This window comes from Lissotriton helveticus, chromosome 11 (genome assembly GCF_964261635.1).
Source record: "Lissotriton helveticus chromosome 11, aLisHel1.1, whole genome shotgun sequence".
Taxonomy (NCBI): Eukaryota; Metazoa; Chordata; class Amphibia; order Caudata; family Salamandridae; genus Lissotriton; species Lissotriton helveticus.
Genome location: NC_136072.1, coordinates 300,382,853 through 300,401,372, shown reverse-complemented (window position 1 = coordinate 300,401,372; position 18,520 = coordinate 300,382,853). Strand labels below are relative to the sequence as shown.

Below are 18,520 nucleotides of genomic sequence, written 5' to 3'. Positions count from 1 at the left end.
CTCCGCAATAGTTGGAGTCTTCAAGTTTTGAGGGTCAAACTCCGGGCGTTAATTGCTAATACATTTTTGCCGTTTTCAAACGGCTCCTGTAGTAACTAAAATAATTAAATTGTTTTTCAAGAAAATGAATAATATTTTTAATAAGTTGTAGACACTACATTGGCTCGCTGTCAGCAAGCAGGAGGGAAGGACTCCAGTGTCTGAGTTTCCTCCGGAGGGATAGCTGAGCTTTACATCCTTCACCTCCATCAGCAGACAAGAGGTTCTCCTCGCCACTTTGATATTCTTTTTTATGGGTAGTAGATAGTAGTGTCATAGTTTGTTGACCACTCAGGATTTCAGCAGTGACAGGTTATTGGCCAAATACTTTGTGTCAGCAAAGTCTGTTTCATCCCAAGCAAGCCTGTCAGTTTCTGGTCATTTAATCAGACCCCTTGATATAGATGCATTGACGCAAAATTTTGCATCAGCAAAAAGGGTACATTTATTCTGAAAATAATGTATTTTGTACTGAATATATTTGACTACAGTAGACAAAAGGGACAATTGGAGTTACACGATTTCAATGTTGCTATCCATGTTAAGCTCTCGTTATTTAGGGCTAGCCCATCACATAATAGTGTTCACTAATACTGCGGCTGTCACATATTCCAATTCCAATTCCAAAATTTCTTTATTTCGGTCGTTTAGACCATAAAAGATTCATACAAACAATTACACAAATTACAAATTAACAACACCATTTGAAATTGCATTGCATTTTTAAAATACAATGATAATAAGTGCATTTTAGCAACACCATTTAAAAAGTGCATTACATTTTTAAAATACAGTGATAATAAACTTCAATTATATACCAAGAATAAAAATGAATTGGAAATTCGATTAAATGCCCTTAAAAAGAAGATTATAGAGTTAAAAAAGGGATGATTCTAATGGGGAGAAAAACATTCACAAATTCATCAATTAGGCGGAAAGTAGTTTCTTCCTTAACTGCCACGTAGCCATAATAAATTTGGCCACTGCAAATACAATATGAGGCAAAGTGCTTGTTTTTAAGATTCTATATACAGTCAAATAAGACCTAGATCCCAGGTTCCTACATATAGGCACCAGCCAGTATTTCCTAGGTTTAATGTAGGCTGGGCAGAAGAAAAAAAGATGAATTTCCTCCTCATCATGCACATTACATCCGGGACAAACTCTGTCCCCCCCCCTTAAGCCATTTACAGGTGAAGGTTTTTAGGGGCAAAGTGCCTAACCTCCACTGTATGAACAATTTCCTCGCTAGGATGGGGAATATAATGTCCATAAAATCTTCAAATTCGTAGGAATTCTTAAGTTCCAAAAAACTATCAGTCAGGGTGCCATTGGTGGTGGCGGACGTGAGAAGAGCTAAACTAGATTCCTTGTGGATTTGCACCAGATTTTTACGAGAAATGGTTTGACATCCATGCTCCGGGTCCTCCCATAGCTCCTGCAGTTTCAACCTATACAATTCCTTTTTGACAAAAGCCAACCATGGGATTCTATCACGTTTATTCAGACTCATCACATGGGTGAGATCATGCCTGTAATGAGCGAGTTCGCTGGTGGTCCATAGCCTGTGCCAGAATCTTAATGGCTTGGACTCCAATTCTATAGCGATGGAAGGTAGTCCCACATCTAATCTTAGGGGGAGCAGAGGTGTGCTACGAGGGAGTACCAAAAGGCGTCTTAGAAAATTGTTTTCCACATTAGCCAGTTCACGCCCCGCTCTATACCCCCAAAGCTCGCTGCCATAGGATGCAGCTGCCTTGGCTTGAGTTTTATAAAGCTCTAATGCCGGGCATATAGGTTTAAAGATGGAAGTATTCACGGCCTTAAGAATTGCACCTGAGAGTTGACACAACTTCAACCGAGATTTTGATATTTGGGGTTCCCAGGAAAGATTCTCATGCAATGTTACCCCCAGGTATTGAAAAGTTGTGACCCTTTCCAGACTTGCTTCGCCCAGGATGGGGTTTGGTCTCGTCTTTGTGGATGGGTTAAAGATCATGAACTTGGTCTTTTCAGTATTGATCTCAAGACCATGCTGCAAACAGAAGAGACCAAATCCATCTAGGATCCTTTGTATCCCCATCGGGGATTTGGAAAGCAGGAGGGTGTCGTCAGCAAACATGATAGCTGGCACCCTCCTGCCTGCCAAGAGGGGGGCGTCGTTGTGGCTAACGTTGTCCAGGTGAGATATAACATTGTTGACAAAGAGGCAAAACAGGGTTGGCGCCAAGACGCAACCCTGCCTCACCCCTCTGCGAACAGGAAACCTTGACGACAACGCTCCATCCCTCCCACACCTAACCTGTGCGTAGTTATTGTCATGGAGCCTAATTATGGCATGCAGTATTTGTGTGGGAACACCTAGCTTTTTCAGAACCTCCCAGAGCTTCTTTCATGGGACCATGTCGAAGGCTGACCTCAGGTCCACGAATACCATGTACAGTCTCCCCCCCTCTATCCTCACAGTTTTCCAATACAGGAGGACGAGGCGGAAGATCTGATCCATGGTGGACGTGTTTTTCCTGAATCCAGCCTGGAGAGGGCTCAAGATTTCATTGGCCTCCATCCAGTCCATAAGATGGTCCAGGATAAGGCGGGAAAAGAGTTTTTGGGGGACATCTATGAGGCTGATCGGCCTGTAGTTAGCTGGGAGCAGAGGAGAGCCCTTTTTGAAAATGGGCACTATCTCCGCCCCCAGCCAAGTACTAGGGACCCCCATGCCTCCCAAGATGGCATTGAAGAGAATTAGAAAATATGGGCCCCAGATCTCCGGATGGTGTCTGAAAAGATCACCGGGCAATCTATCCAGTCCCGGGGCCTTCCCCCTTGATAACTTCTCCATCGCACCCACTACCTCCTCAAGGGTAAATTCCATACCAACTGCAGAGGTGGGTAAATCATCGGAGGCGATATCCACATCTGTCAGTTGTTCGATCTCTTGATATAGTTCACCAAAATGCTCTTCCCACGCAGAAGATGCAATGTTTGGCTCTACTGCAGCTTTGGGTTCGCCTGTGCCAAAATTTACCAGGGACCAAAATTTCTTAAGATCCCTGGATTCCAGTGCTAGGGAGAGCTCCTGCCAATGGTTCCAGTCCCACTCGGACTTTGCAAGTACTAGGGCCGCCTTATACTCCCTCCTCAATTCAGCAACCCTACCCCTATCTTTACCTTCTTTAATTGCGGCAATGAGCTCTGTTTTTGCCTTTTTACAAGAGGAATTGTACCAGGATGAGGTTCTGGTCTTTTTACGCCGTGGGGGTACCACAGGGTAAAAAACCTCACCTAGAGCACCCACCAAGTTTTCATGAATTTGTCCTAGCTGCTCATTAAAATCAGGTTGCCATGGGAGATTTACTAGATCCTCCAGTTCTTCAAATTTAGGGAGTGCTACTTCATAGATCCTCCTTATGTTATCTTCTGCACTGATTATGTTCCCCCATTTGACCCTGCGTCTATTGGAAGTAAGAACCAAGGTCCCAGGGTCACCACATGGGCTGGAGGAAAGTGACTTGCCAACAGGAGCGGGGTGTTTCATTTCTAGTAACAGTGCGTTGTGATCGCTATCTGTTCTAGGCAATATCCTGAAATCCTGGACCTTGGACCATAGAGAAATATCAACGAAAATATAGTCCAATCTCGATTCATGATCCCTTCTATTAAAGGTGCACACAGAGGGGCTGTCGAACGGAGTCCGTCCTTTACAAGCCCTCAGCGCGTAGTTCAAGGTAAGAGACATGATTTGAACTGCCAGAGGGGACCAGGTTTTTGGATGAGGGGATTGGCAAGGTGGAACACCCCAATAGTCATCTTCAGTGGTGATAGCACCCTCCTTTAGACCTTCCAAAGGTTCAAAGTGACAGTTAAAGTCACCGCCCATCACTATTTTGCAGTCACTAGGAAGTTGGCCCAGAAAGGAGGAAAGGTCCTCTAGGGTATGTGATTCCGAAGTCACACTAACAGGGCGGGAGTATACATTGACAATAGCTAGATTTACAGCGTTTGGCCATCTGAGGAGCACACACTGGATGTCCCGGGAGAACGTGGAAATGTTCTCCATGGAACACCCAACGTGTGAAGCCACCCAAACCGCCAAGCCCCCCGAGGGCCTCCCCCTGCCATTCCAACTAGCCGGGATTTCAAAAACTGCATAGCCCGTTCTACTCAGGGGATCCCTTGCCCAGGTCTCCTGAAAGAGACAAATATCACTCCCTTCCACTAAGAGGTCCCAATCCTCTGTGTGAATTTTATTTACAATGCCCGCCACATTCCAGGACAGGAACTTCAAAACCTCAATAGAGGTTTTTGGTGCCTGCCCTCCAGATAATCCCGATGGAGCCTCCGATACATCGCCCACTGATCGAAGTGTGTGGCGACATACCGGAAATTCCGAAATGGGCTGCAGGGTGGAGGTGGTCTTAAAGACACACGGCAGTATTGGAGTGCAGTCGGAGTCGTTTTGTGATGAAGTGCCTACTACCCTATCAAGAACAGTGGGGGACTTTGGTATACTCCCTTGGGATAGCTCCCGGTCCCTGTTATTAAGGGTCTCCAACACAACAGTTGCCTCCCCCTGTCTCAGGGATCCACTCTCAGTGGTTCTGTGAGAATTCAAGGGAACACCCCTACAGAGTAAATCCACTTCGTCGAGGCAAGTGTATCTGTTGGAATGTGCGTAATTGACTCGGGCCGGAAAGAAATTCTGCCTAGGCCTGTATCTTGTCCCATCTACAGCAAAGCCCACCCGTGTCCACCCTTCGTCATTCCTCCCAGTGTGTGTGGGAACATTGGGATAAAAGTATGAGAGGGGAACCAACTCGATAGTAGTATTACCCGCATTGCCAAGCCAATTACTGATATATGTGACTACATGGGGGTTCCTAAAACTGACAATAATGCAGTCCCCCGTCTTTTTTTGGTAGTGTACCCAACCCATGGGACCCTTCTGACCCTAAGAACGTCACCCTTTAAGTGCGGCGGTAGGGGTCTATTAATGTTTAGCCAGCTAATTACCTTGTTATGCAAAGATTCATATGGTTCCATTACACCACTTGCAAGCTCGGGTGCACCCATCAATATTACGGTGTAACCCACCGCCTCAGGAGGTAGGTGCACTGCCTTGTGCCCAGATTTGGGGCCAACCTGCCTTTTCGAACCGTTTTCCATCCCATTTGAAGGTCTCTCCTGTGTGGATAGAACGGTTAGAGCTAATTGCTTTGATCTCCTGGAAGCTGGTAGCGGTGGCACTAACCTGGGAGCGGGAAGCGGTGGCACTAACCTGGGAGGTGGTACAGGAGCTAATTGGCGCTCCGGTATAGCGCAGTTGTTGGTATATTCCCCTGGTGGGACTGTCAAGGTTGTTGCAACCACAGCCGGAGTAGACGTGGACAAAGAAGATGCTCCGGCAGTGTGCCCCTGTGTTCCCCGTGTACTTTCTCCCAACCCCACATGAACCTCAGTACCCCCGCTTGATTTTTCCAGGGCTATTAGTCTCGATTCTATTGAGTCTAATTTGAGGGCTAGGGGTTTTAAAAAACTGTTGAGGATATCAGTAAACGTGGTAATTAGAAGTGCCATGTTATTAGTAGAGACCCCCCCGAAAACAAACGGTTTAGGGGCCACAGGTACAGGGGGAATGGGTGGAGTTACCAGCACCTCCAGGTCAACAATACCAGAAGTTGGCAGCACAGAAGTACTTGATCTGTCTTCCCTCACATGCAAAGTGCGGTCGGTTTTGGCCCTTTTAGCATTTTTGGGTTTTCTTGTTCTTTTCCTTTTTAATTTCGGTACCAGATCCCGTCTACACCCCGCCTGCTCTATTGAGTTGAAATCCCCACCCTGGGCCCCAGACTGTGCTGGCTCCACCACAGGGGAGAGCTCCACGTCGTTAAAAACCTGTGATGTATCCCTATCCCTCTGCGTGGAAGATGGTGTCCTAATCTGTTTCAGTACAGACTCTATAGTTTGGTCGATACTGTCCAGTAGAGACATATGGGTGGCATCAAGCATTATTGGAGTACTAGTATTAGCGGTTAGACTAGACAAGGAACACAAACCATTACTTTCAACCCCCTCCTCAATTGATGTTACAGGTGACAAGGGGCCATTACTTGCAGTGGTATTAATTTTAAAGAGAATTTGTCCATAGTACCTGAGGTCGCGTTCGCGGATTTACTTCTCGTTTCCCTACTGGCCATAGTATAACTTGCAGCTGTTAAAGCAATGGGCAATCAGCAGGTCAACGAGAGGCTCCCGGAGAAACGGCCTTAGGGAAATAGCCCGGTCCGGTCTCTTCCGGCCTCTAACGGCCCGCCCTTTGCCCGGGCTTAGCCCGGCGACCGCCCGCGCGCGTCCCGCGTGGCGCGTTACTCTCAATGTTCTTATTCCCAGAGATTCAGCTGGATTCGTGAGATGAGGAGGCGTGGTCAGGGGGGAAGAGTCGCACAGGTACGGGCGTTGACTGAGCCGCTGGCGTTCCTGGGACTCGCAGTCCCGCTCCTCCTTCCGCCGTCCAAACAGTTCACTTAGGCTCCCAGGGGCACGAGGCAGAGAACAGAGTCCTTCCCAAAACTCCTTCACGCAGCTACGAGCGGCTCCCGCGAAGCGGGGGCCGCGAGGCGTGGTTTTGAGCACCTGGGAGGAGGCGTGGTCAGGGGGGAAGAGTCGCACAGGTGCGGGCGTTGACTGAGCCGTTGGCGTTCCTGGGACTCGCAGTCCCGCTCCTCCTTCCGCCGTCCAAACAGTTCACTTAGGCTCCATGGGGCACGAGGCAGAGAACAAACAGAGTCCTTCCCAAAACTCCTTCACGCAGCTACGAGCGGCTCCCGCGAAGCGGGGGCCGCGAGGCGTGGTTTTGAGCACCTGGGAGGAGGCGTGGTCAGGGGGGAAGAGTCGCACAGGTGCGGGTGTTGACTGAGCCGCTGGCGTTCCTGGGACTCGCAGTCCCGCTCCTCCTTCCGCCGTCCAAACAGTTCACTTAGGCTCCCAGGGGCACGAGGCAGAGAACAAACAGAGTCCTTCCCAAAACTCCTTAACGCAGCTACGAGCGGCACCCGTCACATATTCATAATTGCCTTTACCACCGAGACACATTAAAAATGAAAAAGGTACCAAGTGTAAAATGAAGAAATGCACGCAGATGTTATGGTATTTCTGAAGAAGCGCGGTATTCGTGAGATGAGGAGGCGTGGTCAGGGGGGAAGAGTCGCACAGGTACGGGCGTTGACTGAGCCGCTGGCGTTCCTGGGACTCGCAGTCCCGCTCCTCCTTCCGCCGTCCAAACAGTTCACTTAGGCTCCCAGGGGCACGAGGCAGAGAACAGAGTCCTTCCCAAAACTCCTTCACACAGCTACGAGCGGCTCCCGCGAAGCGGGGGCCGCGAGGCGTGGTTTTGAGCACCTGGGAGGAGGCGTGGTCAGGGGGGAAGAGTCGCACAGGTGCGGGCGTTGACTGAGCCGCTGGCGTTCCTGGGACTCGCAGTCCCGCTCCTCCTTCCGCCGTCCAAACAGTTCACTTAGGCTCCCAGGGGCACGAGGCAGAGAACAAACAGAGTCCTTCCCAAAACTCCTTAACGCAGCTACGAGCGGCACCCGTCACATATTCATAATTGCCTTTACCACCGAGACACATTAAAAATGAAAAAGGTACCAAGTGTAAAATGAAGAAATGCACGCAGATGTTATGGTATTTCTGAAGAAGCGCGGTATATTTGGAAATTGGAAGTCTTGCTTTTTTTGAGTGCACAATCACCATAAACTGAATTGTGTGTTTATTTGGGGGGCGTTTGAGGGGGGCTAGGGGGGTAGTGAGAGTAGGTACTAACTTCCTTAATATCACAAGGAGGACAGTGACTACCTTAATGTCAAAAGGGAGGTTAGCGATTTCCTGAACATCAACGAGATGATAGTGACATCAAAATGTACCTGGTGAATCACTCACATATCCTGTTCTTAAAATCAACGGGGCAGATTTATGAAGGCCTTGCGCCGCCGGTGCGTCATTTTTAACATGGGAAAAAGTGACGCACCGGCGGCGCAAGGCCTTCATAAATCTGCCCCAACATATTTAACATGAAACTTCTCCTGTGGCGCGTGTAATTGGTACAATTACTGCATAGAAGCCTATTTTGGGAATTCCGTTAGGGTATTTTTTTCTCTCTGTAGGCAAATGATATAAGCCTTTTGGGTTAACCACATCCGTGCAGGTCTTTATGGACACTCTCTCCAGTCCTGGACTGTTGTGCGACTTCCTAATGCATTGTGGGTGTTGTAGTCATGTTTTGCTTCCATCAAACTAATTAGACTAACGCACCTGAAAACAGTGATTTCTAGGTGAAAATAGCAGGGCTGTAAGCTGTGTCCGTAGAGGCCTGGGGTGAGAAGAGCTACCCACTGCCTTTTGAAAGGGGTTTTAAAGCTATTATATTTAGGAGGAAGCACAATGGATTCAAACTGTATCCAACTCCTCAGCTCATGAGAGCTTGTGGTCTTTGAGCGCTCCCAGATGTTTCTGCCTTTGTGCTGACACCCTTCACACGGGCTTTGCTTTTGCATTTTTGTGGCCTGAGTGCATCAGGCAGGTGCAGTTTTTCATATGTAGCACTCACCCTTCCTTGACCTCTACGTGCTCTGAAAGTGTCAATATTCCTTTATATTGTTGTTTTAGTCTTTATTTGATGTGCTACCCATATGGGAGTGTTGCAGGACCACCAGCGGGGGGAGCAAAGAGTGCCATTTTGCTGCTGGAAGCTGCAAATAAAGCTCTTTTGCTGGACGTGCTAGCCGGAATACATTTTTGCTTGCGGCACCGATAATTCTTGCACCACAACAGACGCACAGCACAGGGCTCGACTAAGGAATTCTTTGGAGATTCTAAAGTGGGAATATCACACTGTTCAACTAGCTGTTTAAGTTCTGCACCAAGGAACACACATCTCCATTGGATGTCTTTTAACAGATCTACTTTTATTTGGCACTCTATCCTGACCTGATAACCTTAGAATAAATTTCATTGTGTTGGAGAACAGATAGAAGGGGCAGGGCCGTGGAGAGGGGAGGAGCCATAGTGAGGGGGCACGGCTATAAAGCCCCCGATAAGGACCCACACGTATAACCACCCCAGATCAAGAAGGAAACCATCTAGGGCGACCACCAGTCCCCGGGAGAGGATTTAAACCCTTCAATGGAGTCCATTGGTTGAAGGCCTCCTTCTCACGCTGGAGACTTGTAGGGTCTCCAGCTCACCTCCCGGCGCACTGGGTGCGCGTGAGCTTCCCTGGGCGGCTGTGTGATGAGTGACGACACCATGTCACCACGGGCCTGTTGGACAGGGTTTCTCTATCAAACACCTTTGCAAAATCCATGTGTACACTTTTTTAAGTTCAAGAAAATGTTTATTGAAAAAATTAATATGATCACATAAAAAACACTACTTCGTATAAGCAATCGTTTGATAATGCGCAAATACAAGAAGGTGTAATAAAGAGTGATAATGATCTACAATACTCCTTAAAATAATAATAAGATATTATAAGAGAGGATATGAATACTGTCAAAGGTTCACAAGAAACGTAAATAACAATACATGTCAAAAATACATAATTTCAAAAGATATTATAGGAAATGATAAATTAAGCATATTTGTAAATAAAGAATAAGAGGTCAAGGAGGCTTGGAGACTTCTTCTTGTGAGAGAGCAGGTAAAGAAGTTTTCTTGTGAAAGGGCCGTAGAGGTGTAATCGTTTTGTAGCAAGAGAGATAGGATGAACAAGTGCTGTACACTTTTGACCTTTCACTAAAGCCACAGTGTTTCTCACCTGCTCCAAAGAGCCTCACTTGCTGTATGTTAATGTTAATAGGATTTATATGGGAAACAACCTTTACAACACAACTTTTACAACACACTACCATTACAACTGAACTTTTACAACGCAACATCCATTACAACGCATACCATTACAACGCAACCATTACAACGCATGACACTACAACGCATACCACTACAACGCATGTCATTACAACGCAGTCATTACAACGCATACCATTACAACGCATAACATTACCATCCAACACTTACCCTACTGTTGAACCCCTTGGAGTGAGAATAATAATTTTTACCCATACACTATCCAACACTTACCCTACTGTTGCACCCCCTGGAGTTAGAATAGTAATTTTTACCCCTACACTATCCAATACTTACCAAACATGCAATGTAATGTTATGCGTTGTAATGGTATGCGTTTTAAAGGTAGTATGCGTTCTAATGGAATGCGTTGTAAAGGTAGTTTAAAAAAATGTGTTGTAATGGCATGCGTTGTAATGGAATGCGTTGTAATGGATGTTGCGTTGTAAAAATGCGTTGTAAAGGTATGCATTGTAAAAGTATGCGTTGTAACGTCATACATCCGATTTATATATAGAGTGCACTGTTACCCTTAGGTGTCCTGGCGCTAACTCTCTGATAGTGGCTTGGTGGATTCTTATGACCTTGCTGTGATCTTAATTACTGAAGAGCCATGTTTTCAAGGCCTTTCTAAAAGTCAGCAAGTTGGAGGCCGACCGGATCTCAGGGGGAAGTTCATTCCAGACCGCAACAGTTCCTGTAAAAGTACTTCTACCCCCAATTCATTTTCTTAAGCCTTGGTGCTACCAAAGTTTTAGAATTGGCAGATCTAGGTGACCTATTGGGAATATACCATCTGAACTTCTGTGCCAGGTAGGAAGTTCCCTGGTTATGCGGTGCCTTCTAGGCAGTGCATAATCAGCGACCCCACAGGATGTTGGTTGAAGGCTCTGTAGTCGCCCAAAGCTCCACATGGGTCCTGCAGAATAACTCTCAGCTGATGACTAACAGACTGAGCACGCTCCATCTCTCCTCCAGCGCACTGCTAAGAGCTGAGCCCCAAGACTGCATGGGAAGACCACTCCGGCCGCTCACATACAACCAGCGCTAATGCCAGGGCCATTTTTAGGAGGCCACTGCTGCTTGCACCACCCAGTGCCCCTGCCAGCTATGCCAGTGACAGAACCAACAATACCACTAACCATTGCATTCCTGTAAGGGGGCAATGCAGACTACTCCAGGCCACCCAAAGCTATAAGAATGGCATGGGCAACAGGTATTATTCCTTTTTAATGTATGTTGCATTATTAAACACTGGTGTTGCTCATGTCAAACTTGGACATACAGCGCCACTATCTGGTGGACTGTCACTGCCTGTGTTGAGAATTAAGTGCCAGTGCCGAGCACTGGAAACCACCGGCTCAAATTAAGCACTGCATACAACACCAAAACACATTACACACAGACCTAATTGCAAGTAGAATAAAAAGCCTTTCAGCAAAACACTCCCCTACAGTGTAGCATGCAACCAATCCAACAATGCGCCACTGGCCACTATAGGGTTATGAAGTGCTATACAAATGCAAATTACCTGTTCAACATTACTTCCTTAATGGTGGGATCAACAGGCTGCTACACTTACTACTTGAAGCTGTCAGCTTCTTCTAAATAAGCATATTGTGTATCTTTCAGGTGGCAGAAAGTCAGTGTCACACCTGCCAACTTCTAAACCCTTTTCAGTGCGAGAAGAAAGGGTCTTAGAGGGTTGGGGCTTTGTGTCGAGCACTCTATGCCAAGCACTTCTCCCCCCTTAAAAAAAACAAAAAGGGTGTCAGTCTACAGCTGATATCCTGGTGACATAGACTGTGCTGAAGATCCAAATGTGAGCTGAACCCCCACTCTATGCAGGGTTTTCCAGGGAACTAACGCTAATTTACTGAGAGAGTTAAAAATCTCCCTGCTGTGTTATGCATGTCCGGAGTTAGAATCGCCGAGTACATCCCTAAGGGGCATATGTAGGTAATTTCCATTTTGCGATTCCCAAATAGCAATTTTTAAGGAATCGCTATTTGAGAATAGCAAAATGGAATGTAGGTAAAAATTTGCAATTTTTTTGCGAATCTTTAACATTCCTTATTCATTTCTATGGGCCAAAAGGCCCATAGGAATGAATGGGGATACATTCTCAAATTGCGATTTTCTGTGTGAAAATCGCAATTTGAGAATCGCAATTCCAAGGGTGCCAGGGTGTCTAAAGGACACCTGTTGCACCCCTGGAATGTGCCTGTAAGTACATGTGGCGCACATACATGCCCTAAGGGCATGTCTGTGCGCCACATGGCACTTTGAATTTTTTTTTAAAATGCATTTTTGAAGGAAATTGTAAAATACCATCTACTTGATGTAGGTGGTATTTTGCGATTCCTTATGCAAAAATCAAAATTTTTAAAGCACCCCTACATAGCATTTAAGGAATCACAAAATTGTGATTCCTTAAATGCCATAAGCAAAATAAGGAATCACAATTTTTGCGATTCCTTATTTTGCTAAGAGGCACCTACATAGTAAAACGCCGTTTGCGATTCGCAAACGCCAACATTCGCCGAATTTCGGCATTTGCGAATCGCAAACGGCTACCTACATATGCCCCTAAATCTTCTAAGTGCAATAATTGGAGTACCCTTAAGTTGGGTCATAGTAACACCAGCTATTTACAGTACTAAGAAACTGCAGCTGTTGTATGAAGCGCTGTTATAAAAAATGTTGTTAGGATTTTATATTAAATGATCCAAGGGGCGTGGTTTGGGAAAGAGGGCAGGGCAGCAGTAGAGCAGTCTAAAGAAACCTATACGAATAATGACACACAACGCATAAAAACTAAAGTGTAGGGGAGGAGAGGACACAACAGTTATACAACAGTGTGTGATTGGTGGGAGAATGGTGGCACGTGGGAATGCGGAAGAAACCAGAATGCCTCCTTAGTTTCCCAAATAAACAATTCTTCCTTGGAGAGGCGCTACTTCACAGCGGTGCTTGATTTGTGGCAATTGTGGCTGGGTAGGGGGATGGGAGGAGGCGTCCTTATTTTAGCAAAATAATTGTTTCTAGCGCAAACGCGTTGCTAAAACCACGACAACGGGTCTTGCTGCGCAGTGGAGGACATTTTGCAAAGGTTGACTGGCCATATTTAGGTTGCCTGCTGTGAACATGGGTGTTGAACTGGTTCTAATGTGGTCAGATGCCCAGTCAGTGTTAATATGCGTAAAAGTGACAAAATGTGTTAGTAATGCAGTCACAAAATGTACCGCATCGCGCGGCATGCATTTCCCTTTCTTGCTCCATAATTCAGTCAACCGTGCCACATAATTTGGTCCTTCACTGCCACATAATCCAGTGGCCCTGCTCACAACACAGGACAAGGCTGTAATGAAAGCTTCAGTGAACGAGGCGCCCCAGCCTGAAGCCTGGGTGACTGGAGCGCAGCTGATCAATGCGACGCCAGGTGGCGCTCGCCCCTGTTATTAATAGAGGGCCGTGGCCAGCCTCAGGCACGGCTCCCTTTGTAGTTTGAGTGTCTAAGGACCCAGGGCGTGATAGATGGGCGGACTGTATCCCTACCCGCCGAGAGCCTGGCACCGGCGGAGCCCGCGGGATGGCAGCCTGGGGCTTGAATGAGCGCCGACGCTTGACATGCGCCCCAGGGCCCTGGCTGACTGCGCGCACTCGAGCTACCAGGGACAACTCTTCTTCTGCATAATAAAAACACTCCTCTTTTATTTCCCTCCATCTTCTCTACGTTAAATCTCTCGTCTTCAGGGCCGGCATTAGCGCTGGTGGCACCATAATTTTTTGGTGCCCCCACACCCGGCCATGACCACCTCCTCGGATTCTCTCACAACCCTCGGGCAAAAGCCCCCCTCATCTCTCCAGTCATAAGTTATTGCTGAACCCCCCGAAGTCAGTGCCGCCGCCTGCACAGGTCAGCGCCCAGTGCGGCCGCGCCAGTCGCACGGCCCTAAAACCGGCCGTTCTCGTACTTTCTTTCTTAATGTATTCCTTCCACTGCTTCATTTTCCTTTTATACGGTTTATCTTGCGCCTGGGTTTCTTCTCGCCTTTCTTTCCATCGTAACAGTGCTGGTAATAATAGCGTGCTTTCATTTAGCACCTCAGTCCGCACTTCTGCCAGCGCAGTAAATAATGGCTGTAACTAAAACACATTGTGATGCACTCAATTGTTATCTTTCTTCTTTTCCACTTTTTTTGCTTTTTTGCTTTCTTTATTTCTTCCTCTTCCTCCTTCTTTCTTTTTTCCACCAATTCTTTCAATTTTTCGTTATTTTGGTTATCTTGTCTTCTTCTTTTTTCTTTCCTCCTCCTTTTTTATTTCTTTTTTCATTATCTTTTTGGGTGCGGTGCGTAGGGCCCTGGCACGTGATGTTGTGACAGTGCCTGGGGCTCTGGTCCTATGCATGCTAATGTGCAAGGGGCATATGGGAGGTAGAGCATATCCCATGTAGCTTTACTTCATGTGGAAGCTGTTTAGTTCTTGTCTAGAAGATATTCTATCCTGTTTTGGATAATTCATCTTCCAGACAAAGAGATCAGCCCAGCTGGCTCAAAACACACGAGGATGTGGGCAGCCGATGCAAAGAGCTTGAGTCCACTAGCATAGTGATTGAGGAGACATACAGAATAAGGAAGCATGTGCTAGCTCCCATTTTGTTGGCGAGCATTCAAAGAGAAACACTTTAAATCTTTTAATTTAGCCCTCTCATTTCCAGTGTTTTAGCAAAGTTTTAAATTCAGAAAACTAAGCATTTACAATTCCAGCCAAAGTATTACATGCATTTTATCAGTAAAGTACCACCCAAAACCACCCGGTGTAGACTGAAACCAACACGTAACATATGTTCACTCTCGTTAATGTACACCTCGAGTGTAGCCTAGGACACATATGACCAAGGCTAGCTCTATAAGTGACCGCAAACTTTTTGGATGACTTTTGTACTACAAGCTATGCCTCAAGTGTAACTGTCTTCTTGTAAATGACGCCCAAGAGCACATTGTGTTTTATCTATACGCTTCATTAGTTACACAAAGTAAGCATGGAACAATGACCCAATGTAGCTTAACCCAATGTTTGACCAATGATTGCCCCAGTTTTCATTTGACGTCAGTATTAAAACTACTGTTATGTGGCGCTACTTTATGTGACTTTAGGAATGATGGGTTCAAGGGGCTGCGAACAGTGTTTGCACATTTCCCATCCAGTTATGCTCACTTTGGATTTCACGAGTTTTGCACTGTGTGACGCACTGCCCTTAGCGCTGGCCATACTTAGCCTTTGGTTACAAAACTTTATTTTCACGCAAACGCTGATCAATGGTACCATTTGTGCCACATTGCATCATGCGACCACCATTTCAAAGTTTTAGTATATCTGGGCCAGCGTGTGATCACCTTAGAAGTGTGGGCAAACAATTTAAGAATCTTGTAGCATATGGACCTACTGTGTAAGGAGCTTGGGGCACTGGCACAGATAATGTGAGGAGCGTCGACACATGAACACGGTGTGAGGAGCTTCAACACATGGACAATATATAAGGTGCTTGAACACATGGACACTGTATGAGGTGATTGAGCACATGGGCACTGTGTGAGGTGCTTGAACACATGGACACTATGAGGTGCTTGGGAACATGGACACTGTGTAAGGAGCATCAACACATGGACAATGTATGAGGCACTAGAGCAAGTGGATACTGTGAGGTGCATGGGCACATGGCCACTGTGTGAGGTTTTAGGGCACATGGACACCATGTAAGGAGCTTCAACACATGGACAATGTATGAGGTGCTTGGGCACATGGACACTGTGAGGTGCATGGGCACATGGACACTGTGTGAGGAGCTTCAACACTTGGACAATGTATGAGTTGTTTGAACACATGGACACTGTGTGAGGTGATTGAGCACATGGACACTGTGTGAGGAGCTTGAACACATGGACACTGTGTGAGGTGCTTGGGCACATGGACACTGTGTGAGGAGCTTCAACACATGGACACTGTGTGAGGTGATTGAGCACATGGACACTGTGTGAGGTGATTGAGCACATGGACACTGTGTGAGGCGCTTGAACACATGGACACTGTGAGGTGCTTGAACACATGGACACTGTGAGGTGCTTGAACACATGGACACTGTGTGAGGAGCTTGAACACATAAACAATGTATGAGGCGCTTGAGCACCTGGGCACTGTGTGAGGCGCTTGAGCACCTGGACACTGTGTGAGGTGCTTCAACACATGGACACTGTGTAAGGCGCTTGAACACATGGACACTGTGTGAGGAGCTTGAACACATAAACAATGTATGAGGTGCTTGAGCACATGGGCACTGTGTGAGGCGCTTGAGCACATGGACACCGTGTGAGGCGCTTGAGCACATGGGCACAGTGTTAAGTACTTGGGCACTGTGTGAAGTGCTTGGGCACATAGACAAAGTGTGTGGGAATTATGCCCTTGGATATATATTGTGAGGAGCTCTGTCAATGTCATAGGGTGAAGAGCAAACTTCAGTCAAGCACATTACATTTCTTTAATCATGTTATCACCTTTGATGTGCACTATAGCCCAAGTGCTTAGAAAGGATTACGTTCATAGTGTGCATCATGTAAAAAACATAAAAACGTAGAGTGTAACTTGTGTTTGTAAAGCATTGTGGTGAACAACACTCAATTGTAAATGCCCTCTATGGAAAAGTATTAATGAATTATTGCCTGTTACTATCCCTTACCGACTCTACCCTGTCTCCTTGTCTGCAGAGACCTCAAGAACAACCTGATCAGCACCCTGGAGCATGGAGTCTTTCTGGGCTTGGCCGAACTGAAGCGACTGTAAGTTTGGGATCCCTCTGGGAAGAACGCTGGGTGCAGAAACTGGGAATCATGGGGGTGTTAGCCATTGCTCTTCTACTCAAGAAGCCCAGGTCCCCATCTTTTTGCTGCTGAATTTTGCATCTAAGCCATGTGGAGGGCCTTTCCCGCTACTGTCCCCAACTGCAATAGCCTTGTGCTTCTCAAGAGTGTGGAGGTATCCAGGGTGAAGTGAAGTGAACTGTGCTCATGGGCTGCAGAGTGCCTTCTCGCAGACCCAGACCTCGCGTGACAAAATCAAGCACCCTGATTCCTCTCCCTACTCGACTGCCATGTCCTTGCTCCTTCTGACTGTTTCTCCTGTCTGTCTGTCTCAATCTTCCTCTCCTTCCTTGGTGCACCTACAATCAGGCTGTCTACATCTCCCTCCATCACTGCCTTTCCTCCCTGTCCCCACTGACTACCCTCCTGTCTCACTGTATTCCCCATGTTGGTGTATTACTTGAACAACTCAGGGTTGCTACATAAGGACTAGCCATATTTAGGTTGCTTGCTCAGTTTGCCCACTTCCTTGTCTATCCCCGAGGAGCTAGAGTGAGGAAGAGGTGGGTTCATATCAGGAATTAGTCTGGCATCTCAGTGACTCTTCCACAGCCAGTTGCTCTTCTAGATCTAGTGGCATGTCAGGATATCTCTCTATTGTTGAGTGCCGGACAACACTTTGTGGATGAGATCGATCTAATTTTTCATTTTTTTCCTACAGAGACCTGTCGAATAACCGAATTGGGTGTCTGGCCGCTGCCATCTTCCGTGGCCTTGTCAGCCTCTCACGCCTGTAAGTGAAACTGTAAAAAAAAGCCCTGAGCTTTCCAACCCATGAAAAGGAAGGTAAGCTTGGGGCAGACAGCTACAACTTCCTGAGCTCAAGGGAGGCTCTTTGATTGGCTGTCAATTCCCATGTGCTTTTTGTTAATTGGTTTATTTTGATCCGCAATTAGCATATCCCCAAAACACATATACACAAAGATTAAAAGACACAGCACATTAGTGCATAAGCAGATTGAATGGTTATTTACAGAATACGTGAAAGTTGCCATTTGATTAATGGAGACCAGTACTAACAACCTGACAGTTATGTACATATGGTACATGTAGCCTTTTGTTCCATTCTTTGAAGCAGCCGGATTAATCAGGTTCAGGTTTGAAGCAAACTGGATTTACTGGTCAGTTCCTAAAGAGATCAATTTAAGGAGGTGAATTTTACCATCCAAATGGTCTACAAAATACCTAATTACTTTGTCTGAACTTCAGAATCATCACCAGCCAATTCAGCTTTATGGCAAGCTAAATCAAATTGAGTAGTGGGTAGTGTATACAATGCTTTTTCCATGATGTTCTGTTGATTTTTGTGCATTCTCGTCTTTCCTGTAGGAATCTGTCTGGAAACATATTCTCCAGCCTGCTGCCGGGGACCTTTGATGAATTACCATCTCTCAAGCATGTGTAAGTATTTCAGAGAATGCTTTAGAAAGATACCTCATTGAGGATAGGGGATCATTGCTGAGGTCTTTGTCTTTTAGAGTAAGGTGAAATAGTATACCCTCCCTGTATTTAATACAATAATACCACATGACAACCATATTACATTCAATCACAACATTGTCAATGTAAGGAGATGTGGACTTACAAAGAGTATATATATTTATGCATATTTCTCTTGGTGAAACAGTGGTAGGCAGTTCAGTGGATGCAATATTTTT

At 46.3% G+C, this 18,520-nt stretch overlaps 1 protein-coding gene across 1 annotated transcript in view; it reads left to right on the top strand.

Moving 5' to 3' along the window:
- The window catches only part of ADGRA2 (adhesion G protein-coupled receptor A2), a 503,592-nt gene that overhangs the window by 379,386 nt on the left and 105,686 nt on the right, over nt 1–18,520 (top strand). The window contains exons 3-5 of the mRNA XM_078665416.1: nt 16,710–16,781; nt 17,524–17,595; nt 18,192–18,263. Coding sequence (XP_078521542.1) covers nt 16,710–16,781; nt 17,524–17,595; nt 18,192–18,263 — 216 coding nt within the window. The remainder of the gene's footprint in view (nt 1–16,709; nt 16,782–17,523; nt 17,596–18,191; nt 18,264–18,520) is intronic.